This window comes from Acipenser ruthenus, chromosome 7 (assembly GCF_902713425.1).
Source record: "Acipenser ruthenus chromosome 7, fAciRut3.2 maternal haplotype, whole genome shotgun sequence".
Taxonomy (NCBI): Eukaryota; Metazoa; Chordata; class Actinopteri; order Acipenseriformes; family Acipenseridae; genus Acipenser; species Acipenser ruthenus.
In genome coordinates this window covers 27,175,134-27,200,218 of record NC_081195.1, presented here as the reverse complement: position 1 = coordinate 27,200,218, position 25,085 = coordinate 27,175,134, and the positions used below count along the sequence as shown (strand labels likewise).

General features: G+C 45.7%; 1 protein-coding gene across 2 annotated transcripts in view; it reads left to right on the top strand.

Annotated features, from left to right (window-relative positions):
- Positions 1–25,085, top strand: part of LOC117969223 (NACHT, LRR and PYD domains-containing protein 12-like) — a 243,786-nt gene that overhangs the window by 107,698 nt on the left and 111,003 nt on the right. For both annotated transcript variants that reach the window (XM_059026730.1, XM_059026731.1), the window contains one exon: positions 11,582–11,758. In XM_059026730.1, coding sequence (XP_058882713.1) covers positions 11,582–11,758 — 177 coding nt within the window. The remainder of the gene's footprint in view (positions 1–11,581; positions 11,759–25,085) is intronic.

Below are 25,085 nucleotides of genomic sequence, written 5' to 3'. Positions count from 1 at the left end.
CTCCTTCATTAGCTTGTTCTTATACAGCTTCTTTGCCTTTGCACTGGTGACCTCATCAGGGTATCGGATTACACTGCTAGTCTGGCCCCTCCCACTCTGCAGGGCTAAATTGATACATTTATCCATTCCGACCAACTGCCAAATACCAACCGCCAAATACCAACTGCCAAATACCAACCGCCAAATACCAACTGCCAAATACCAACCGCTTTTAGCTGCTTTCAGTGACTGAGAGTTTTTAGCTATTAGGTTTTAGTTAATTTGTTGTATTAAAAAGGCTTACCTTTTATTTTCCTCTTCAGTTCTTTTCTTTTTTCTTTCTTTCTGTTTATTTCAATTTGTCTGTTTCTTTCTATTTCTTTCTGTTTCTTTCTATTTCTTTCTGTTTCTTTCTCTTTCTCTTTCTTTCTTGTTTAATTTTCCTGGAGGTCTTATTTCTTTTCTTTTCCTCTTCAGTTCAGTTCTTTTCTTTTGCTTTCTTTCTATTTCTTTCTTTCTCTTTCTTTCTCTCTTTCTTTCTTTCTTTCTTTCTTTCTTTCTTTCTTTCTTTCTTGTTTAATTTTTCCTGGATGTCTTATTTCTGTAGTAAAAGTTTTCCATTTGTTTTTTATTTGTCCTTACTGATTTATATTCTTAATTCTCACAATTAAATTTACTCTAGATTAACAATTTTTTAGTTTAAATTAAGAGCTCATCTTGCTGCTGCTGCTCTCTCTGGTAACCTCTCTCTCTCTCTCTCTCTCTCTCTCTCTCTCTCTCTCTCTCTCTCTGTCTCCCCCTCCTTTCTCTCTCCCCCTCCTCTCTCTGTCTCCCCCTCCTTTCTCTCCCTCCTCTCAAATTCAAAGTGCTTTATTAGCATGACCAGTTTAGGTACTGTCAAAGCATTGATGACAATTGTCACCAATTTACATGTAACCAATCAACAGTTTACAACATATTTACAAGTGAATATTCAACATCAAGAACTACAATGAAACACTTCAAACAACAATAATAATGATTTGATAATAATAATATTTTTCCCTCCCTCCCTGTCTGAGGAGCCTCAGTGTTCATTCTCTGTCCCTCAGGCTGTGGCAGGTGCTTGTGTGCTGGGCTGCCACTTCTATACAGCTTGTCTGCTCTCCGAGGAGGATGGGGAGTTTTTCTGGGTCTGACAAGTCTGGGAATTCTGTGCAGAGATGTTGTATTTTTGGGAAGAAGGCTTCCCTTATCATCTTATATTTAGTGCACTGCAGTAAACAGTGTATCTCTGTCTCGACCTGATTGAGCTGACAGTGATCACACAGCCTGTCCTCTTTGGGCAGCCATGTCTGCCTGTGTCTGCCGGTCTCGATGGCCAGGCTGTGCTCACTGAGCCTGTACTTTGTTAAGGTCTGTCTCTGTTTGTTGTCTTTCACCCTGGTCAGGTATTCAGCCGGGGTGTAGTGTCTTTTTAGGGCCCGATAGCATTCCAGTTTGCTTTGTGTTTTAGTGTGTGTGTCCCAATGGATAAAGTATTCTTGTTTGTTTTGTGCTATAATTTGGTTTACTCTGATTGTATGTGTTAGAGTGGAGCTGTCCTGAAGCTGGATGGTGTTAGTGTGTGTTAGTGCAGTCAGCTTCAAGACCAGCTGGCTGAGGGGACTCTTCTCCGGGATCTGCTCTTGGTGTTGCAGGACTTTATGGTGGTTTATTGCTCTTTTTTGGATATTAATCAATAGTGGGTATTGGCCTAATTCAGCCCTGCATGCATTGCTTGGAGTTTTCATTTGTATTTGCAGGATACTTTTGCAAAACTCTGTATGCAGGGCTTCTGTTGGGTGTTTGTCCCATTTTGTAAAATCCAGCTCTGTGAGCGGACCTCACATTTCACTGCCATACAGGGCAATGGGTTGGATGACACATAATCTTAGCCAAATTTGAATTGGGATCTCTATATGATTTTTTCTCTTAATGGCATAAAATGCCCTGCATGCTTTTTCTTTTAGTGCATTCACTGCCAGGTTGAAACTCCCTGATGTGCTGATTTTTAGATCTAGATAGGTGTAGTGTGTGCAGTGTTCTAAAGTGTTTTTGCCCAGGGTGAAGTGGTACTTATTTCCCTGAGATCTGGTTTTCTTCTGGAATATCATGACTTCGGTAATAATAATAATAATAATAATAATAATAATAATAATAATAATAATAATAATAATAATAATAACACATTGTTTAACATTTGTTTGATTTTGTCACTGTTGGTGATTTTCTGATATTGTAAATGGCTGGTTTGTTTCCATTTATAAGTGGGTGGAAGTTTGTATAAATTTGCAGGTGTATTTACATTAATGTTGGGCTGTGCTGACCTTTTTAAATACACACTGTCTGGCTGTGGTCTGACAGGGTGGACTGTGGCTTGACTACGAAGCTGTTAATGAGCTGGGGGTCCATGTCAGTGATGAAATAGTCCACCACACTGCAGCCCCGAGCAGAGCTGAAGGTGAATCTTCCTAGAGAGTCTCCTCTAGTCCGGCCGTTTACAATGTACATTCCTACACTTCTGCACATCTGCAGCAGCTGGTTCCCATTCTTATTAACTACACTATCATAGCTGTTTCTGTTTAGTGTGATAGAGTCTTGGTATAAAGGAGAATTTCCAAAGATCTACTTATTTCCCTCTATCGTTATAAAATCGTTTTCTCTGCCTGTTCTGGAGTTCAAGTCTCCACACAGCAGCACATTAACGAGTGTGTGGAAGTGCAGCACCTCTGACTCCAGATTGTGGAAACCTCCTCATTATAATAAGGGGAGTCGGAGGGTGGTATGTGTGCAGCACACAGGTAGAGATCTCTGTTCATTTGGAAAATGCTTCCTTTCACCGTTAACCATAAATGTGAAACTCCTCTTTTCACAGGGCTGATGGAATGAGAAATGCACCCTTTGTACCACTCAATTATGCCACCTGACTCTCTGCCACGTTTGATTTTCATATTCTTTAGGGAGGGCACTCAGATCTCCCCATACCCCACGGGACAGTAGACGCATCTGCACTGAGCCATGTTTCACAAAGAATAATTACATCCGTGTCTTTTAACCTATTTACAGAATCAGAGACTGTGCTCTTCATTCCAGACACTGAAGAGCACAAGCCCTGAACATTCCAGCTGCTGATTCTGAACGAGATTGTTACTACTGATGGAATTGTTTATGGGAGAGAAGTTGTGAACACAATTGTTTATGATCCTTTCTAAAGAGTTATGTTATTGTTGCTGTTGTTTTTATTATCATTACTACTGTCTTTTCTGAGAAGTGTAAATATATACTCTCCAGAGGTTTTCTGGTCTGATCTTGATAGCCAGAGGTTAATTTCAGAAAATGAACTGGAGCTTATGGTTGTGTGGTCCAGTGGTTATAGAAAAGGGCTTGTAACCAGGAGGTCCCCGGTTCAAATCCTGGCTCAGCCACTCATTGTGTGACCCTGAACAAGTCACTTAACCTCCTTGTGCTCTGTCTTTCGGGTGAGACGTTGTTGTAAGTGACTCTGCAGCTGATGCATAGTTCACACACCCTAGTCTCTTTAAGTCACCTTGGATAAAGGCGTCTGCTAAATAAACAAATAATAATAATAATATGTCTTCACATTTGTACATGCTCATACACACACCTTCTTATAGACAGGTTAGCTAGTCCATTGCTCACCTTTGTTGCAGCCGATGCTATCAGTAATCTGGAACAGATTATGTGAAGGAGTTGCTTGATGTTACTCAATTCGGATGTCGCTGGATCTGGCGTGGTGATGGGCTATGTGCACATTGGGGAGGTGAGCAAAGCTGCTTGAGATCTTCCTGTTAATCTCATGAATACTGTGCTCTGGCACATCTCTTCTCAGCAGCAATGTGGAGAGAATGATTTTGGCCGTGGGGAATCGCTGTGTGGCCAGTTCCACTAGTTGTTCCAGTGATTTTGGGCAGATCTTCTGAATTCTGTGGCAGATCGTTTGTTCCTGTGTGGAGTACGATGTATTTTGGGGCTACAAGCTGTGGCTCCGTTATAATCTGGAAGGCTCTCTCTATATTGGGGCATCTGATTTTAGTAAATGTGATTTCCCGGAAACAGACGCCTTTCGTCAAGGTAGCGCCCGTTGGAGTCCATGAGAACCACCACGTCAGGCTGGGATGTTTGTTGATAGTTTGGGGGTTTGAAGGTTGAGTCTGTTCTTCAGGGGATTGTGTTGGTGTCTTGTGCTCTGGATTGTCTATGTCTGTGTTGGTGTTGGCTGTTGCATTGCTTCTCTGCTGTTGTGTGGTGTTCACAGCACTGTTGAGAATGTCCCCTTCTGAGAGCTGTGATTGTGAATTCCCCTTTTGTCTCTCTACAGCAGCCAATGCTGCCTCTGCGTTTTCAGTCTGAGACTCATGATCATCCCTTTTTCTGATTCTCACTCCTGGTTGGCACTCTCTTGCTGCGTATACCTGTTTGTGCCAGCGTGTCTTTCAGACTCTGCAGTTCTCTGTGGAGGCTCCTTGTCTCACTGAGCTGTGCCTTCTTCTGCAGCTCCTCTGACCTTCGTCAAGCCGCTCTTCAGATGATTGCTCTCTAACTGCAGGTCACTCACTGTGCTTTCAGTTCAGCCACCACTACCTTATGTTCATTTTTTACTTTATTGATTTCGTCTTTTAGCTGTTCTATACGTTCTCCTTCATTTAGTTTGGCTGTGACTGATTCTCTGAATTCAGTAAACTCCCTCTCCAGGTCTGACAGGCAGTCTTTGATGGCTTTCACAGGGCTGTCTACGAGGTTTCTTTGACAACAGTAGAGAAGCTGGAAGCTTTAATCAGTTCATACATCAGGAAATGGTTGGGAGTTCCACGCTGCCTCAGCAGAGTGGGACTTTATGGTAAAGGAATACTGCAGCTACCAGTCTCTGCTCTAACCGAGGAGTTTAAGTGCGCCAAGGTCAGACTGGAAATGACATTAGTAGAGTCACGCGATAAATGCGTAAGGGAGGCAGCACCTGTGTTGAAAACTGGAAGAAAGTGGGCGGCAAAGAAAGCTGTGGAAGATGCAAAGGCTGCCCTTCGAATTGGTGATATCATGGGGCAAGTTCAGCATGGAAGAGGCGGTCTTGGTTTCAGTTCAGCTCCTCCTACATGGCACAAGGCAGCCCCAGCTCAAAGGAGGAAGCTGGTAGTCAACGAGGTGCAAAAGCAGGAGGAGAGGATGAGGTGTATAAAGGCCATTTCCCAGGCCAAGCAGGGAGAATGGATGAGATGGGAGAGTGTGGAACAACGCAAGATTGGCTGGCAAGACCTATGGTCAATGGAACAGAGCAGGATCAGTTTCCTCATCAGGTCAACATATGATGTTCTCCCATCACCACAGAACCTAAACCTCTGGGTAGGAGAGGATCCCTCATGTCCTTTGTGTTCATCACCTGCAACATTAAGGCACATTTTGACAGGATGTAAGGTGGCTCTTAGCCAAGGACGGTTTACTTGGCGCCATGACCAGGTGCTGCGATGTTTGGCCTTAGCATTGGAAGACAAGCGTAACATGACCAATAAGTTGTCACCTGTTCCATCAAAACATTACACACAAAAGACAACATTCCTCCGCCCAGGAGAGCAACCACCAAGAAAAGGTGTTAAAACCAATCCTCGCCCAGGACAAATGGAAGCTGCTAGAGACTGGAAAATGCTGGCAGATGTTGGTCAACGGCTTATTTTTTCACCTGAGATTGCCACCACTAACCTTCGACCAGATATTGTCTTGTGGTCTGGATCAGCACGCCTTGTTCACCTGGTAGAGTTAACAGTGCCATGGGAGGATGCTGTAGATGAGGCGTATGAGAGGAAGAGACTGCGGTATGCTCAACTAGCCACTGAAGCGGAACAGCGAGGATGGAGAGTTCGGGTTTACCCAGTGGAAGTGGGTTGTCGAGGATTTGTGGCACACTCTACAACCCGGTTTCTCAGAGACGTCGGATTCAGTGGCCAAGAGTTGCGTCGCACAGTGAAGAACTTATCTGAAGCAGCAGAGAGGAGCAGCAACTGGCTGTGGTTGAGACGGAAAGATTCTGGCTGGGGATCTCAAGCACAATAGAAAGAAAGAAACGCTGATGTACAGGTAAGTAAGCTGGGCTGAGTTGAGTGGGGGACGGAGGGGGGTGATGCTGGGATGCCAGAATCACCGTCGAGCCCTCTTGAGGTGTCGTGGGCTAGTCGACGAAACACTGAGGATGGAAGGTGCCCACTTGAAAACCCCAGAGATGTACCCTACTTAGCTCAATCCAGACGGTTGTCATGCTGATGCGGTGGGGAGGCCACACATTGGTTGATCCCCGGAGCCAGCATCGCAGCCGTTGTGTGTGCTGATGCGCCAGGGAGGCAAAATAAGCTGATCCCTGGAGCCAGCATTACACTTCAGCCATTAACACCAGACAGAAGGATATCTACATCATCATATGGAAGGAAACGTAAATGGATGGAGACACATATGGATCACATTAGTTTACTGTAAAGCTACGTCTTAGTTGGTGCTTATCTTGGCGAGAGCCGAGTTCAAATCAGCATGAAGTTTTAACATCTACTCTCGTGTAATGGAAATCATGATGCTCAGTATACAGTATATACCATTATCATTTTATCACATCTTATGTTGTGGTCTCTCTCCGTCTCCCCCTCCTCCCTCTCTCTGTCTCTTTGTCCTCTCTGTGTCTCCCTCTCCTTTCTCTCCCCCTCCTCTGTCTGCCCCCCACCTTTCTCTCCCCCCCTCTCTGTCTCTCCCTCCTCGATCACCTCTCCTCTCTGTCTCCCCTCTCTATCTCTTCTCTCCCGCTCTGTCTCAACCCTACTCTCTCTCTGTCTCCCCTCTTCTCTCTCTGTCTCCCTCCTCTCTGCGTCACCCATCATCTGTCTCCCCCTCCTTTCTCATACCCTCTCTCTGTTTCATCCCTCCTCTCTCCATCTCCCCCTCCTCTCTTTCTCCCCCTTTGTCTCTCCCCTGCTCTCTGTTTCTGCCCTCCTCTCTGTGTCTCCTCCTCCTCAGTCTGTCACCCCCTCCTCTCCCTGTGTTTTCTCTCTTTCTGCACCTCCTCTCTGTCTCACCCTTCACTCTCGCATTGCCCTCCTGTCTGCTTATCTCTATATGCATTTTGGCCACAATTAATCATTGTTTGAACTGGACATTGAACTCCCCAATCACCGTTTCTAAATGTCCACGTTTCCAGTTTCATTGGAGTTATTCCAGGGAATAACTGTAAGAATGTAGAAATAAAGCAATCCCTGTTACCAGCTATCTACCCTGAAATTATACAAGAAGAATTCTAATAATATCATGAAGGCTGCTGAATAAACTATAAACTACATCTTAAAGATCAGCACTTAGCCTATATCAGGGGTATTCAATTACATTCACTGGAGGGCCAGATAAGGCAATGTTGTCAAAATCTTGGGGGGCCACAGGGTGCTCATGATGTGTGTATTGGGGGAGGGGGGGTAAAACCACTTACTATGATACAATTTCTGATTTATTAATACAATTACAAAGCAAATATATTTGTAATCTTAATTTTATTAAAACGATTACATTAAAATGGGCATCTAATTTCCATTCTGTCACAAATTGACACCCGCTCGCACCGTCTTTGTTTTCTAAAGTTACTGCACAACCAGCATGCAAGTGAAGTAATGAAAGCACGTCAGTCAGTAGTGGTGGCAAATTTGAGGGGGGCTACACCCCACTTTGTGTGGGCATGCATAAATCCATTGAAATCATTTTCAATAACAGAAGTGGACCAGGGTGAACAGCAAGCATTTAAACAAACCTTGAGGACAGATAGAAGTTACAGGAGAGGAGTCATTATCTGAAGAAGTGAAATGATAATAGTGAACTGTACAAAAAAAAATAATCACCGTTAGGTGTGGAGTGTACTGACGTGAATGGGAATGAATGTGCATGCAGAGTGTGTGAATAAAGTTTATTGATTGAGGGCAGCTTACATACAGAGTCAGTTGTAAACAAGGAAGGAGACGGGTTATTACCAGATAAAGTGCAGTGTTCATTTGTTCCTGTATTATGCCGTGTTGCCAATAAGTATTGCTTGCTAGGGAAAGCAAATACCCTGTAGATAGCGGTGACCTTTCAACCATGCGTATCTGCAACTAGCATTTGTAATGAAGGACAGCTGACCAGTAAAAACTACTTTTATAAAAACCTGCCTACTTCTACCTGAAAAAAACCTTAAAAAATCAAATGAAAAAGCTTGTCCCCAGGACTGAATGTATCACTGCTGTGCACTAAGTGCTGTGCAGCTGGATGTCTTTGAGATCGGTGCAGTTTGTGTCATTTACAGTGTCTTTGACGATCTCATTCAAGCAATCCACAGTGGCAATGGCGGTGTGATTTGCCACTAGAAACACTACTTTCAATGCTACCCTTGTGTTTTTGTTGTTAATCTCCAACACGGATGCTGCTTGGAAGCAGTTTATTTTATTCAAGGCAGAATGTGGAGTAGCATTGTTAATATGTTTTGTTGTTTTTGTATCTTATTGAGACTCTGCATTATTTGCAGAAGCCTTTGGCTGTGTCTTCTGGATCAGCAATCAGCCACCCTAAAAAAGAAGACTTTACTGAACTATTTACTTTCATTGTATAAAGATGTGCTCTATTGATTAAATTACTTATCTTCAAATACAATGGAAACTGAAACATTTCAGCATGAATAAAAGGCTTTGTATTTTTTTATTTGAAAATAAGCCATTTGTAAGGGAATTAATCTTAATCATGCTACATTAATTACAGCATTTACAAATACAGTATTTTTTATTGACTGTTAACAAGTAGATGTCTTATATATTACATATTTCCTTTTTAAGGGTCAGTTAATATAAATTGAATATTATTATTATATTTAGGGTTGCTGTTTTTCCGTGTTTTTCCCCCAATGTTTTCTTTCCCTTTAAGAATTCGATTGATCCCTGCTAGTCATTTAGTACTAGCAGTAAAATTGGTTTAATTTAAGTGTTTTGGTGCGTGCAGAATGAAGAAACTGCATGCAACCGAGGGTGCAACATTTTAATAAGCAATTTAATCTAGAATTTAAAACAGAATAAATGCAGGACATACTTTATTACAATCGCTATTGGTAATTGTATAAGCATGAATAAAGACGAGTCACTTATTAAAATGTTGCGCTCTCGTTTTAGCGTTCTTCATTCTGCATTTAATGAGAAAGTGAAGACTTGGACGATTTAAAAGCACATTTAAAACCTGGTAAATTAAAGTGATTTTACTATTATTACAATATGCATTTTATATGACGGTCTGGTCTCACTAACGTCTTCTAACAACAGTGCTTTGAATCTGCTCATAATATATCTGCTGACATGTATTGAAACGAAGTTCAATTTGTTTAAAGGCATTTTTACGATATGTAATAAATAACGTGTGTGTGTGTTACTCCGATTCTGATTAGATGTGTTAATCATGTTGTGTCAATCATGGCAGAGATTTCATGTTTAAAAAAAAAAAAAAAGCGTTTTACTAAAACCGCCCAAAAACCGACAACCCGCTTAGCATCATTTCTCTGTAAAGTGTAATTAAAAACAGCAACATTTTGTGAATAAAACGCCCGTTTGGCAGCACTGCAGCTGACATCCGACAAGCCAGACGGAAGGCTCTCGTGGGCCGGATTTGACCCGCGACACGCCAGTTGAAGAACACTGGCCTTTATGCAGTGACCTGGAAAAATATCATTCCAATAACTGAACTGTATTTTATATTTTATTTGACCTCTGAAAACAAATAGAAAATGTTTGGTTTTTCAATTTCAAATACAGTAACACACTTCCTCTGTCTGGCTTCTTACCGTCTGCTTGATAAGCATTATGGAAGCATTCAATATCTTTGGCTTCAGTCCCTTCAGTCTCTAACTCGAGTTCCCCCGGCGCTGCGCAGGTTGCTAGGATACGGTGTGCCTGGCGTCCCATGCAGCAGTGTCATCTGAGGTGAATGAACTCGATGGTTTATCGGTGTGACACGGTGTGACAGGGTTCACCGAGAGGGTGACGTCAGGCCAGAAGGCAGGAACTAAAACAGACCCGGTAACTGCGGTGCAAAGCGCTGCGGCGCCGTCTATTCAAACACAAAATGAACACACTGCTCACAGAGCAAATAACAAGGTTAAACAAAATCACCAACACTAAACCCCAGGTCAGGCTGGGCAATCGCCTGCACTCACCCAGTAGTTTACTTTCAGTTTCGTTTCTTTTCTTTTGAGTTTCTCCTCTTAACACCCACCTACTCTCCACCTCGAGCAGGGAAAACTGCAGGGTTTTTATACAGGTGACCATCTCCCGATTAGCAACAATTAAACAATGAATTAACTCGGGAGATGGTCACCTTCTGCACAAGGTTTTTAATGTTGATGGAGCTTCCCCTCCACGCTGTAAAACAATAACAAAAGAAAACGCACAGCTTTCATCATCATATTTATAAATACATATAAATAAATCACAATACAAAATACAAATGCACAGGGGCAGGGTAATTACTGTAGTGGACATTACTGTGTGGACAGAAGCTCTCGTTCAAGCAAGCCAGAATAATTGACATGTGCAAATTTAAACTGGTGCCCAAACTGAAAAACACAGAATCCAAGTCACTCCCCCCAAATGTGAACATTTATTCATCCAAAACTGTAACTTAAATTGAGTAAATATGGTATTTTATATTTTCAAACACCATTATAACTTTATTTTAATTGTTTTGTAAACTTCCCACTGCAGCAGCAATAATATACAGTAAATTAAATATCAATTCCAATATAGTCAAATCTTTATCCTTTATTCTCAACGTGTCTTATAAATGCACTCCTTCATATATAATGTGCAAATGTTTATAACAAACATGATTGATTAAGAACTTCCTTTATAAAAGTTTCCCATCGTAGAAGCATTGCAAAGTGTAATAAAGCACAGTGAAAGCATGGTAAAAGCACAGACAAAGTATGTTCAAGCATATGAAAAGCATGGCAAACCAGGTTAACCTGTGGTAAATGCAAAGTATAACCATGAGCAAAGCATAGCATGCAAATACTGTGGTAAACCTTTCTAAGGGTTATGATGCGAGTCATTGTAGAAGAAAGCTGACCCGCGTGTCGTTCTCCTTCAGTGATAAGGTGGCAGTATTTGAATGACAGGAGCAAGTCTTGATTCCTGCAGTCTTTTGAAATCAAGTCTGTTATTTTTAAGTTGCACTTTGATGACTGGCTTCCCTCCCCTCTCTTCTACTCCTAAACTTGATTTATTCTCCCCCTCCCCCTCTTTCTCAATCCCCACCCCTCTCTGTCTCCCCCTTTCTCTCCCTCTTCCTCTCATCTCTTTCTCTATCCCCGCCCCCTCTGTCTCCCCCTTTCTGAACTTGTCTCTCATAATCTTCTTTCCTCTCCCCTCCACTCTTCTCCCCACCTCCCTCTTTCAGTTGCCCTTCTCCCCCTCCCTCCCCTCCTCTCAGAGTTGTTCTCCCCCTCCCCCTTACTTCCCTCTCACACTGAGTTGTCCCTCCTCTCCCTCCTCTCACGCTGTGCTGATCTTCTCCTCTTGTCTCCTGATCTCTGCAGGCTGGTGGGATGTCGTCTCACATCTAGATGTTGTGAGGATCTCGCCTCTGCTCTCCGTACGAACCACTCAACCCTGACAGAGCTGGATCTGGGAGGCAATGACAAGCTGGGTGATTCAGGAGTGAGACTGCTGTGTGCTGCACTGAGGGATCCAAACTGTAAATTACAGACACTGAAGTAAGTAAACCCTCTGGGTGTTTGTGTGAATATTATATCACTGACACAGACAGATCACATCTTCTCTCCTCCTCTCTCATCTCCACCCCCTCTTTGTTTAATCAGTTTAATAGAACATCTTGTTTTTGTTGTTTTTCTAATAACACTTCACTAAGACCTGGGGCCGTGTTCCTGAAAGTCTTCTTAAGAAGAAATCGTCCTTTTATTGTTTTCCAGCACCCCCTTGTAAACGAGGCCTCGTCTGAAAGGGTAAATCTCCTGGTTAAATAATTAATAAAATAATAAAACAGACGAATCCTGATAAAGTTCTTAAGAAGATATTGAGGAGTTCCTTCAAGTGCAATTCTTCACAATATCTTCAATTTCTTCTTCAGAACCTCTTTAATGTCATCTTAAGAAAACAGTTCTTGAAGTTTTAATGCCCCCTCCCCTCTCCCCCCTCCTTTCGCTCTACCCCTCCTCTCTCTCCCCCTCCCCCTCCTTTCTCTCTCCCCCTCCTCTCTCTCCTCCTTTCTCTCTCCCCTCCTTTCTCTCCCCCTTCCTTTCCCTCCCCTCCTTTCTTTCTCCCCCTCTCTCTCCCCTCCTCTCTCTCCCCCTCCTTTCTCTCTCCCCCTCCTGTCTCTCTCCCCCTCCTCTCTCTCCCCCCTCTCTCCCCCTCCCCCTCCTCTCTCCCCTTCTTTTCTCTCTCACCTCCTCTCTCCCCCTCCTCTCTCTGCTCCTCCTTTCTCTCTCCCCTCCTCTCTCCCCCTCCTTTCTCTCTCCCCTCCTCTCTCCCCATCTTTTCTCTCTCCCCTCCTCTCTCCCCCTTCCTTTCTCTCTCCCCCCTCTCTCGCCCCTCCTTTCTCTCTCCCCTCCTCTCTCTCCCCTTCCTCTCTCTCCTCCTTTCTCTCTCGCCTCCTCTCTCCCCCTCCTTTCTCTCCTCCCCTCCTTTCTCCCCTCCTCTCTCCCCCTCCTTTCTCTCCCCCTCCTGTCTCTCCCCTCCTCTTTCTCCCCCTCCTGTATCTCTCAATCTCCTTTCTCTCTCCCCTCCTCTCTCCCCTCCTCTCTCTCCCCTTCCTCTCTCTAATCCTCCTTTCTCTCCCCTCCTCTCTCTCCATCCCTCCTCTCTCTCCGCTCCTTTCTCTCCCGCCCTTTCTCTCTCCCCCTCCTTTTTCTCTCCCCCTCTCACCCCCTCCTTTCTCTCCGCTCCTTTCTCTCCCCCTCCTTTCTCCCTCTACTCTCTCCTCCTCCTCTCTCCCCCTCCTGTCTCTCCCCTCCTCTCTCACCCTCCTTTCTCTCTCCCCCTCCTCTCTCTCACCCTCTTTTCTCTCTCCCCCTCCTCTCTCCCCTCCTCTCTCTCCTCTCCTCTCTCTCCCTTTCTCTCTCTCCCCTCCTCTCTCTCCCCCTCCTCTCTCTCCTCTCCTCTCTCCCCCTCCTTTCTCTCCCCCTCCTCTCTCCCACTCCTGTCTCTCTCCCCCTCCTCTCTCCCCTTCCTGTCTCTCTCCCCCTCCTCTCTCTCCCTCTCCTGTCTCTCCCCCCTCCTCTCTCCCCTCCTCTCTCTCCTCTCTCCCCCTCCTTTCTCTCCCTCCTTTCCCTCTCCCCCTCCTGTCTCTCTCCCCTCCTCTCTCACCCTCCTTTCCCTCTCCCCCTTTCTCTCCCCCTCCTCTCTCCCCCTCCTCTCTCTCCCCTCCTCTCTCTCCCCCTCCTGTCTCTCCCCTCCTCTCTCTCCCCTCCTCTCTCTCCCCCTCCTATCTCTCCCCCTCCTATCTCTCCCGCTCCTCTCTCCCCTCCTCTCTCTCCTCTCCTCTCTCCCCCTTCTTTCTCTCCCCCTCCTCTCTCCTCCTCTCTCTCCCCTCCTCTCTCTCCCCCTCATGTCTCTCCCCCTCCTCTCTCTTCCCCTCCTATCTCTCCCCTCCTCTCTCTCCTCTCCTCTCTCCCCCTCCTTTCTCTCCCCTCCTCTCTCCCTTTCTCTCTCCCCCTCCTCTTTCTCTCCTCCTCCTCTCTCAATTCAATTCAATTCAATTCAATTCAAAAATGCTTTATTGGCATGACGAGAGCGCTCAGGTATTGCCAAAGCTTTTATAATACAAAACAGAAATAATAAAACAGAAATACAATTACAGAACATAACAAACACAAAAAAAACATTGTTCCCTTCCCTTTGAACAATATAACTCCCTCCCTCCCTCCTCATCACCAGTAACCCATGGTCGTGTATGCAGGGTGTCACACACTGTCCCTCAGGTTGTGGCAGGCAGACACATACTGTGCTGCTAGATTTGCAGTTCGCTCCTCCTCTCCTAGAAGGATGGGGATTTTACTCGAATTGGAGAGGAGGTTTGTGGAAGGGTGGTGGGTAATTCACTGACACAGGACACAGAGAGATGAGTCTGAAAACACCGCACAGGTGCCCAGTTTTATTAGAAGCTGATTCTGGGTTCAGCCCGCAGAGGGCGCTGTTGTCTGTGGCTTGCCGTACCAGCTATGGTAGCGACAGAGCCACAACTATACCAGAGCGGTACAGGGTACAGAGGTTAAAACAAAACAAAACACTAATCAAAAGGCGAAAGGAACAGGGAAAACAAAACACAGTAAACAAAACTACAAAATAAAGAGTGCTGCGCTCGGCAGCTTCACCCCGACCGTCGCTACCCGCACGGTCCGGGTCTCCGTCCTACTCTAGCAGCTCCCTCAGCCTGCTATACACTTTATCGGGGTCTGCCCAAGAGTTCTCCCCGCTACCGCTAGTTCTTTGGTTTCTGTCTTCTATTATTTCTTTATCTTGCTGGGATTTTTCCTCCCGGCTAATTGTCCTCCAGCGCTTCCGCACGCCGGTTACATCTCCGTGGGCAGACCTGAGGGAACAGCAGAATAAAACTTATAGGGTCAGCAATTCTCCCAAGACCCGCCTCCCAGCCACTCGGAGAGAAGGAAAGTTCGCACACCCACTCTCCCCCCTCTCCGTGTCACCGCCATGCCTGACAGGCGGATATTGACGAGCTGCTGCCCTCTCCCTGCAGCACTATGAACACGCCAGACGAGTCAGCACAGATCTCCCCTGTTACAAGGTTAAACTCTGCCATTTGTTTTTTGAATTGGGGGATATACAGACGTGCTCAAATTTGTTGGTACCCCTCCACAAAAAACGAAGAATGCACAATTTTCTCTGAAATAACTTGAAACTGACAAAAGTAATTGGTATCCACCATTGTTTATTCCATATTTAATAGAAATCAGACTTTGCTTTTGATTTTTTTATTCAACATAATATTGTAAATAATAAAACAAATGAAAATGGCATGGACAAAAATGATGGGACCACTAACCTAATATTTTGTTGCACAACCTTTAGAGGCAATCACTGCAATCAAACGTTTTCTGTAGCTCTCAATGAGACTTCTGCACCTGTTAACAGGTAGTTTGGCCCACTCTTCCTGAGCAAACTGCTCCAGCTGTCTCAGGTTTGATGGGTGCCTTCTCCAGACTGCAAATTTCAGCTCTTTCCATAGATGTTCGATAGGATTCAGATCAGGACTCATAGAAGGCCACTTCAGAATAGTCCAATGTTTTGTTCTTATCCATTCTTGGGTGCTTTTAGCTGTGTGTTTTGGGTCATTATCCTGTTGGAGGACCCATGACCTGCGACTGAGACAGAGCTTTCTGACACTGGGCAGTACGTTTCGCTCCAGAATGCCTTGATAGTCTTGAGATTTCATTGTGCCCTGCACAGATTCAAGGCACCCTGTGCCAGGCGCAGCAAAGTATCCCCAAAACATAACCGAGCCTCCTCCATGTTTCACTGTAGGTATGGTGTTCTTTTCTTTGGAAGCTTCATTTTTTCGTCTGTGAACATAGAGCTGATGTGACTTGCCAAAAAGCTCCAGTTTTGACTCATCTGTCCAAAGGACATTCTCCCAGAAGGATTGTGGCTTGTCAATATGCATTTTAGCAAATTCCAGTCTGGCTTTTTTATGTTTTTCTTTCAAAAGTGGAGTCATCCTGGGTCTTCTTCCATGGAGCCCACTTTCGCTCAAAAAGCGACGGATGGTGCGATCAGAAACTGACGTACCTTCACCTTGGAGTTCAGCTTGTATCTCTTTGGCAGTTATCCTTGGTTCTTTTTCTACCATTCGCACTATCCTTCTGTTCACTCTGGGGTTGATTTTCCTCTTGCGGCCACGCCCAGGGAGGTTGGCTACAGTTCCATGGACCTTAAACTTCTTAATAATATTTGCAACTGTTGTCACAGGAACATCAAGCTGCTTGGAGATGGTCTTGTAGCCTTTACCTTTACCATGCTTGTCTATTATTTTCTTTCTGATCTCCTCAGACAACTCTCTCCTTTGCTTTCTCTGGTCCATGTTCAGTGTGGTACACACAATGATACCAAACAGCACAGTGACTACTTTTCTCCATTTAAATAGGCTGAATGACTGATTACAAGATTGGTGACATGTGTGATACTAATTAAAGAAACTAATTAGTTTGAAATATCACTATAATCCAATTATTTATTATCTTTTCTAAGGGGTACCAACAAATGTGTCCAGGCCATTTTAGAATATCTTTGTAGAATAAGCAATAATTCTTCTCACAGCTTCTTTGCTTTATTCTATGACATATCAAAGGCATGCAAGTATACATGATAAAATAGCTTTTAATTTAATCACTTTTCAGGAGGAATGAAGCATTATTTCAATGAGCTGTAAGGGTACCAACAAATTTGAGCACGTCTGTATCTCTCCCATATCTCTGTGTATTTTGGGCAGGACAACAGGAAGTGCATTTCTGTCTCTACCTCTCCCAGATCACAGTGACAGCACAGCCTTTTTTCTTTGGCAATCCAGGTTTTTTTGTGCCGGCCAGTTTCGATGGCCAGGCTGTGGTCACTGAGTCTGTACTTGGTCAGGATCTGTCTATGTTTTGTGTTTTTGACCCTGACCAGATATTCTGCCAGGGTAAATTCTTTTTTTAGGGCCAGATAGCATTGTAATTTATTGTGTGATTCAATTTCGTTATTCCAATGTACTTTATAATTGTTTTCCAGATTTAGATTAATTTGTTTCATTTTTTGTGCTGGGAGTTTTTTGTTGGTGGTGTTCTGAAGCTTGCTGGTTTTAATTTGGCTCAATTGGCTGAACTTCAGTACCATTCTACTGAGGGGATTCTCTTGTGGGGGCTGTGTGCAGCTCCACAGTGCAGTGTGGTGGTAGGACTGCGGATCAGCCTGCTGTAGATGGACCCAGTAGTTGAGCGCTCGTTTCTGTATGGAGTGGAGTAAGGGGAACCGGCCCAATTCAGCCATGCAAGCGCTATTTGCTGCACTCCTGCAGGAGGTGTTTACAAAATTCCAAATGGAAAATTTCTATGGGGCTTTGATCCCATTTTTTATAATCAGGGTTCATAAGGGGACCCCAGACTTCACTACCATACAGAAGGATTGGCTTTATTATGCTGTCGAAAATTTTTAGCCAAATTTTTATTGGTGGTTTAATTTTGTATAGCCGATTCTTTATTGCATAAAAAGCCCTGCGTGCTTTATCTCTTAATGCATTTATAGCCAGGTGAAGTTCCCGGACGCACTGATTTTTAGACCCAGGTAATTGTAGCTGGTGCTGTGCTCCAGTGTGTTGTTTCCCAGGGTGAAGTGGTACCTGTTTCCCTGAGATCTGGCTTTCTTCTGGAATATCATGACTCTGGTCTTGTTCATGTTTACTGCCAGGGCCCATTTCTGACAGTACTGCTCTAGCAGTGCCAGGCTCTGCTGCAGCCCCTGCTCTGCGGGTGACAGCAGGACCAGGTCATCTGCATAGAGCAGGAATTTGATTTCTTTGTCGTGTAGAGTGAGGCCAGGGGCTGCAGACTGCTCCAGCACCGTAGCCAACTCGTTAATGTAGATGTTGAACAGTGTTGGGCTCAGACTGCAACCCTGTCTCACTCCACGCCCTTGGGTGAAAAACCCTGTTCTTTGGTTTCCAATTTTGACACCACACTTATTCTCTGTATACATTGACTTAATGATGTCATAAATTTTGCCCCCTACACCGCTTTCAAGAATTCTAAGGAATAGACCTGGATGCCAAATTGAAATATAAAATCTATAAAACAAGCAAAGATTTTTCCTTTATTTTTTTGGTGCACATGTTTGTTTATTAGGGTGTGTAGGGTGTAAACATGGTCAGAGGTGCGGTAATTTGGTAAAAATCTAATCTGACTCTTACTCAAGACATTGTGTTCGGTAAGGAAGGCCAGTATCCATGCATTAATGATACTGCAGAACACCTTCCCCAGATTACTGCTCACACAGATGCCTCGGTAATTATTGGGGTCGAAATTCGTCTCCACTTTTGTGAATTGGTGTTATTAGCCCTTGGTTCCAGATGCCAGGGAAACAGCCCGCAGCCAGGACGAGGTTGAATAATTTGAGCAGGGCCTCCTGCATCCTGGGGCTGCTGTGTTTCAGCATCTCGTTTATGATGCTGTCAGGCCCGCAGGCTTTCCTGGGCTTGAGGGCTTGGAGCTTTTCTTTTAGCTCTGGTCCTGTTATTGGGAAGTCCAGTGGGTTTTGATTGTCCTTGATTTTGGTTTCCAATTCGTTTAGTTTTTTTAATATTGAATTTTGGTCCAGATTTAGTTCGTTTTTGTCCAATTCTTGGTAGTTCCCTGTATCCATTGGGACAGTGTGTGGACACGTCCGCACGACTCCATGTTTCATGGAGGATTATTACCTCCATGTTATTTATACTATTTACAAAGTCTGGGTCTGTGCTCTTCATTCCAAAGGTTGAGGAGCACAGACCCTGGATATTCCAGCTACTTATTCTGAATGATGCCGTTTTATTAACAAAAAATCTGTGGTTTATAGTAGTAAAGAAATAAGAAGTGACTAAGTTTTACTTATTCATATTTAAATTTGGTTATGTATGCCTACTATACTAATTAGTTTTGATTTATATATTTATACTGTATTATTGTTATTTTCTTTAATTTTGTGGCATACATTATCTAATTAGCTTAGTGCAGTTAAGGTTTAAGAGATGTCTTATCTCGTTCAGCTCCGTGCTGGCGGGGTTTCCTGGTTGACAAGACACGGCTGCAGCATAGCTGTGCTGCGGGGGCTGGGGGGAATGCAGGGGGCGTGGGGGTCCCTGGTGTCGCTCCTGCTGACTTGCAGCTCTGTGGTGGGGGCGTGGCCTGGGGGGCTGGAGGGAATGCGGGGGGCGTGGGGGTCCCTGGCGTCGCTCCTGCTGACTTGCAGCTCTGTGGTGGGGGCGTGGCCTGGGGGGCTGGAGGGAATGCGGGGGGTGTGGGGGTCCCTGGCGTCGCTCCTGCTGACTTGCAGCTCTGTGGTGGGGGCGTGGCCTGGGGGGCTGGAGGGAATGCGGGGAACGCGGGGGTCCCTGGCGTTGCTCCTGCTGACTGGCAGCTCTGTGGTGGGGGCGTGGCCTGGGGGGTTGGAGGATCCTAGGAGCTCGGGGGCGGCTGGGCATGCTCCTGGTCTCGGTGTAGGGTGTGCTGGTGAGCTCTCGGCCCAGGGTGATGTCCTTGAGGAATTTAGCAAAAAGCTTCATGCCCTCCCTGTTGAGGTGCACCTGGTCGTACATGTGGTGGGGCCGGATGTAGTGGTGGTGTGCCAGGTGCATGCTGGGTAGTAGGGTGCAGCCCCGGGACACCTCTGTGTTGATGATGTGGAAGGGCACGTCCGCTCGGGGCAGCAGGGTGGACACGATGATTTTGGCGCTGGGGTATTCTCTGGTTGCTGTTTCTGCCACCTGCTGCAGGGATTTGGCCACATCTCCTCTGTCTGCGCGCAGGTTGTTGGTGCCAGTGTGGATCACGATGTATTTCGGGCTCCTCTGTCTGTTTTTGGACAGGATTTGCAGGGCGCTCTATGTCGTTGGGCACTTGATCTTGTCGACACTTCGGCCAGGGAAAAGCCGTCTTTCGTCCAGGTACCTCCCGATCGAATCTATTAGGATGAGCACCTCCGCATTGCCCTGCTGCTCCGACTGTGTGTTTGGGGCTGTCTGTGTGTCTGCCTGTGTGGCTGGTGTTGTGTGTGTGTTTGGGGCTGTCTGTGAGTCTGCCTGTGTGGCTGGTGTTGTGTGTGTGTTTGGGGCTGTCTGTGAGTCTGCCTGTGTGGCTGGTGTTGTGTGTGTGTTTGGGGCTGTCTGTGAGTCTGCCTGTGTGGCTGGTGTTGTGTGTGTGTTTGGGGCTGTCTGTGAGTCTGCCTGTGTGGCTGGTGTTGTGTGTGTGTCGGTGCAGGCCGTGCGGGTACTTTGTTGCTCTTGTGCTGCTGGTGTGCGGCGCTTGCTGCCTCTCAGTTCCTCCAGCTCTGCAAGCTCCTCAGCTCTCTGTGCTGTGCTGTCCTGGTCAGCTCCTCTCTCAGTCTCCGCAGCTCTGTCTTCATGGCCTGGTTGTCCTCCTCCAGTCCTCTCATCGCCGCTCTCAGCTCCTGAACCTCGGCCCTGTGTTCTGTCTTCAGCCTGTGCACCTCGTCCCTGAGCTGCTCTGATGGGCTGGCCTGGCTCAGGGTGGCCAGCTTGTGCTCAGTGTGTTCCCTGAACTCCGTGAACTGCAGCTCCAGCACTGACAGGCACTCCTTCAGGGCTCTGATGTTGCTGACCTGTCTGGGGGAGTCAGTGACAGGGCTGTGCTGGGGGTGGGGAGGCTGGCTGCTGGGTTGTGCTGGGGGTGGGGGGAGAGGCTGGGGGTTTGCAAGCTCTGGTATTGTCTTCGCTCTCTCCACACGCTCTCTCAATGCTGGGAAGCTGTGTTCAAACAGGTCCAGGCTGCTCTCTCTGCCCTGCACCATGACTGTACCATTGTGGTAGACGTTGACAGTGAGCATGACGCTGTCAGCATCACTGTCCTCGAACACGGTCAGCTGCCTGCCTCTGCTGATGCCTCCCTTGCGGATGTTGCAGTAGGTGCTGCACAGCGCAGAATGCCAGGCGCTGGGGTGCTCGGTGTAGAGCAGCAGGTTGCACTTGACCCTGCAGTTGTCCACTGTGGAGTAGTTTGCTATTAGAGTCTCTGGGGACTCCATCAGCACTCTGTCTTTGTAATTTTTTCTGGCCTTTGCAGAGCTCAGCTCCTCTGGGTATTCTATTTCAATGCTGCAGCAGCCGTTGCTGCTCATTCTGTCAAAAACTGTTACATTTTCAAATGTATTAAATTCACTGGCAGTTGGGAGGCCCTCTTCAACTGTCACTTCACTCTGCATTTTTTAAAATTCTCACAGCAGTTTCTGTGAAGCTATACTGACTTTTCTTGCAGATTACAGATGATGATTATTATTATTTTTTTTTTTTTATTGGTATTTTTTGTTGTATTTATCTTGCTGGTTAATATAGATTCTTACCTCCTGTCTCTGTGCTCTATTCTGGCTGCCTGTCTCTCTGTTCACAGTATTTCTCCTGTCTTTCTTTAGTTTTTCTTTTCTTTTCATTATTTTTCTTTCAAAATGTTCTCCTTCAGTAAATCTTCATTTAGTATTTTATGCAAACAAAAATCACAATTTATGACTTTAACTACTATTAAAACACTAATGTTTAAGAGCTCATTTTCTCGTGCTGTGCTCTCTCTCCCTCTCCTTTCTCTCTCCCCTCCTTTCTCTCCCCCCCTCCTTTCTCTCTCCCCCTCCTTTCTCTCTCCCCTTCCTGTCTCTCTCCCCCTCCTCTCTCTCCCCCTCCTGTCTCTTCTTCTCCTCTCCCCTCCTCTCTCTCCTCTCTCCCCCTCCTTTCTCCCCCCTCCTCTCTCTCCCTCCTTTCCCTCTCCCCCGCCTGTCTCTCCCCTCCTCTCCCCCTCCTTTCTCTCTCCCCTCCTCTCTTTAACCTCCTCTCTCTCCCCTCCTCTCTTCCCCCTTTTATCTCCCCCTCCTTTCTCCCCCTCCTTTCTCTCTCCCCTCCTCTCTCTCCCCTCCTCTCTCCCCCTCCTTTTTCTCTCCTGCTCCTGTCTCTCTCCCCTCATCTCCCTCTCTCTCCACTCCTCTCCTCTCTCTCCCCTCCTCTCTCCCTCTCCTTTCTCTCTCCCCTCCTTTCTCTCTCCCCTCCTCTCTCTCCCCTCCTCTCTCTCCCCCTCCTTTCTCTCTCCCCTCCTCTTTTTCCCCCTCCTGTCTCTCTGCCCCTCCTCTCTCTCCCCTCCTATCCCTCTCCCCTCCTCTCTCACCCCTCCTCTCTCTCCCACTCCTTTCTCTCCCACTCCTTTCTCTCCCCCTCCTTTCTCTCCCCCTCCTTTCTCTCCCCTCCTCTCTCCCCCTCCTTTCTCTCCCCTCCTGTCTCTCTCCCCTCTTTCTCCCCCTCCTTTCTCTCTCCCCTCCTCTCTCTCCCCCTCCTTTCTCTCCCCCTCCTCTCTCTCCCCTTCCTGTCTCTCCCCCTCTTCTCCCCTCCTCTCTCTGCTCTCCTCTCTCCCCCTCCTTTCTCTCCCCTCCTCTCTCTCCCTCCATTCTCTCTCCCCTCCTCTCTCTCCCCCTCCTTTCTCTCTCCCCTCCTCTTTTTCCCCCTCCTGTCTCTCTGCCCCTCCTCTCTCTCCCCTCCTATCCCTCTCCCCTCCTCTCTCACCCTCCTCTCTCTCCCATCTCTTCCCCCTTTTATCTCCCCCTCCATTCTCTCTCTCCTCCTCTCTCTCCCCTCCTCTCTCCCACTCCTTTCCAAACTTGCCAATATTTTAGTTTCATCCATTTCCTTTAAATGTATTATTTCATAAATTGGCCACAGATTTGAAAACAATCTCCCTGCTTCCACCGTGGCCACTGCGTGTGGGATTGTGATTCAGAGCAGGGGGGCTTCATGTGTGTACAAGAGACAGACACAGTGTCCAGGACAGGACAGGACAGACAGAGAGACCGAGTTCTGCAGTCCTGCACTTTCTGTCTCCCTCTAGTGGTCAGTCTCTGGTACTGCAGTGGAGATCAGTTCACTATAATCATTCTCTCTCTGTCTCCCTCTTGTGGTCAGTCTCTGTTACTGCAGGGGAGAGTCATCTATACAATTCAATTCAATTCAATTCAATTCAATACGCTTTATTGGCATGACAAGAATAAACGTTTTGCAGCTAGTGCACATGCTATCCCCACCTCTCCTAAAAATATTTGTAGTTTTTCAGTTTCTGTGAGGTGGGTGAAGTCACTGATGTGCCTCGTGAATTTGGGTAAGAATGTGTCCCTGAGCAGCTTGTATTTGGGGCAGTGCAGTAGGAAGTGGAGCTCTGTCTCTATGTGGTCTAACTCACATTGCTCACACAGTCTCCTCTCTCTGGGTCTCCACGTGGCTCTGTGTCGACCCTTTTCGATTGCTAATGTGTGGTCGCTCAGTCTGTATTTGGTCAGTAGTTGTTTTTGTTTTTGGTCTTTAACGCTGGCCAGATATTCTGCCAGGACGTATGGTCTGTTTAAGCTCTGGCAGCAATCTCTCTAATTCATGCTGTGACTTTACTTGGCTCTCCCAGTGTATCAGGTATTTGTTTTTCAGGGTGGTGGTTATTCTAGATATCACTGGGGCCTGATTAGAGCAGCTGTTCTGAGGCTCTGTGATGCTGATCTGGTTCTCCTCACAGAGCTTCTCCATCACGTAGTTGATGGTCTTTTTATTTGAGTAGATCTCCTGGCTTTTCAGGGCCTTGCACTGGTAGGAGTCGGGGTTGCTTTGGTTCAGGTGGCTCCAGTACCTCAAAGCTCTCTTTTGTACAGTGAGCAGTAAGGGAAGACGTCCTAGCTCAGCTCTACAAGCATTGCTTGGAGCATTTCTGTGCAACTGCAAGATGTTTTTGCAGAATTCTAAATGTAAGATTTCTGTTGGACTTTTGTCCCAATTACTGTATTCACAATTTAGAGTGGGACCCCAAACTTCACTGCCATACAAAATGATTGGTTGTATAACTTGGTCAAAGAGTTTGAGCCAGACCATGATTGATGTTTTTAGGTTATACAGCTGTTTCTTTATTGCATGAGTGCCTCTGCTGGTTTTTTGTCTCAGTGCACAGACAGCTGGGTTAAAGCTCCCTGATGCACTGATCATTAGTCCCAGGTAAGTGTAATTTGCTGTGTGCTCTAATGTTTTGCCAGCGAGGGTGAACTGGTATTTATTTCCCTGTATCCTGGCTTTTTTTTGGAAAATCATAATTTTTGTTTTGTTCATATTTATGTTTAAAGCCCATGTTTCACAATACTGCTCCAGCAGGTTCAAACACTGTTCTCAGAATGATATTAGAGTTTCACCAGGGCCTCTTTCAGATGGATGGGAAGCAGCCTGTGTTCAGAATGATGTTAGTTTCACCAGGGCATCTTTCAGATGGGTGGGAAGCAGCCTGTGCTCAGAATGATGTTAGTTTCACCAGGGCCTCTTTCAGATGGGTGGGAAGCAGCCTGTGTTCAGAATGATGTTAGTTTCACCAGGGCCTCTTTCAGATGGGTGGGAAGCAGCCTGTGTTCAGAATGATGTTAGTTTCACCAGGGTCTCTTTCAGATGGGTGGGAAGCAGCCTGTGCTCAGAATGATGTTAGAGTTTCACCAGGGCCTCTTTCAGATGGATGGGAAGCAGCCTGTGCTCAGAATGATGTTAGAGTTTCACCAGGGCCTCTTTCAGATGGGTGGGAAGCAGCCTGTGCTCAGAATGATGTTAGTTTCACCAGGGCCTCTTTCAGATGGCTGTTGCTGTATTTTAACATCTCATTGCTGATGCTATCGAGGCCACAGGCTTTCCTGGCTGAGAGGGACTTCAGTTTGTCTGTCACCTCCTGCAGGGTGATTGGGGCATCTAGAGGAGATTGATTATCTTTAATAATTCTTTCCAGGTTTGCTAATTTATCAAGTAATCCATTTTGATTTAGAGTTAGATTATTTTTTGGGATTGATTTGTAAAGTTATTTAAAATATTCTTTCCAAATATTTCCATTAAGGATTGCTAGTTCCTTGTTACTGTTACTGGAGTTCAGATTCTTCCTGTTTGACCAGAATGAATTATTATCGATTGATTGTTCAAGGTGTAATAATTATTTGGTCACGTAGGCTTGTTTTTTCTTTTTAAGTGTATATTTGTAGTGTTTTAAAGTTTGACAGTAATTGAGTCGTAATTCTTTATTTTGTTGATCTCTATGTTTTAGATTAGATAGTTCTCTTAATTTGTTCCTCATTGCTTTACACTCCCTGTCAAACCATTTTTCTTTAGGTTTTGTTTTCTGGATCTTAATAATTGTGTTTGTTTTCCTTATTTCTGATTTGTCTGCTGCTATTAGTAATATTTTGCTGAAGTCTCTCACAGCCAGATTGACTCCATTTGCATCAGTCTGATAGCTTTTATGTAAGAAATGGTTTAACATGTGTTTGATTTTGTCACTGTTGGTGATTTTC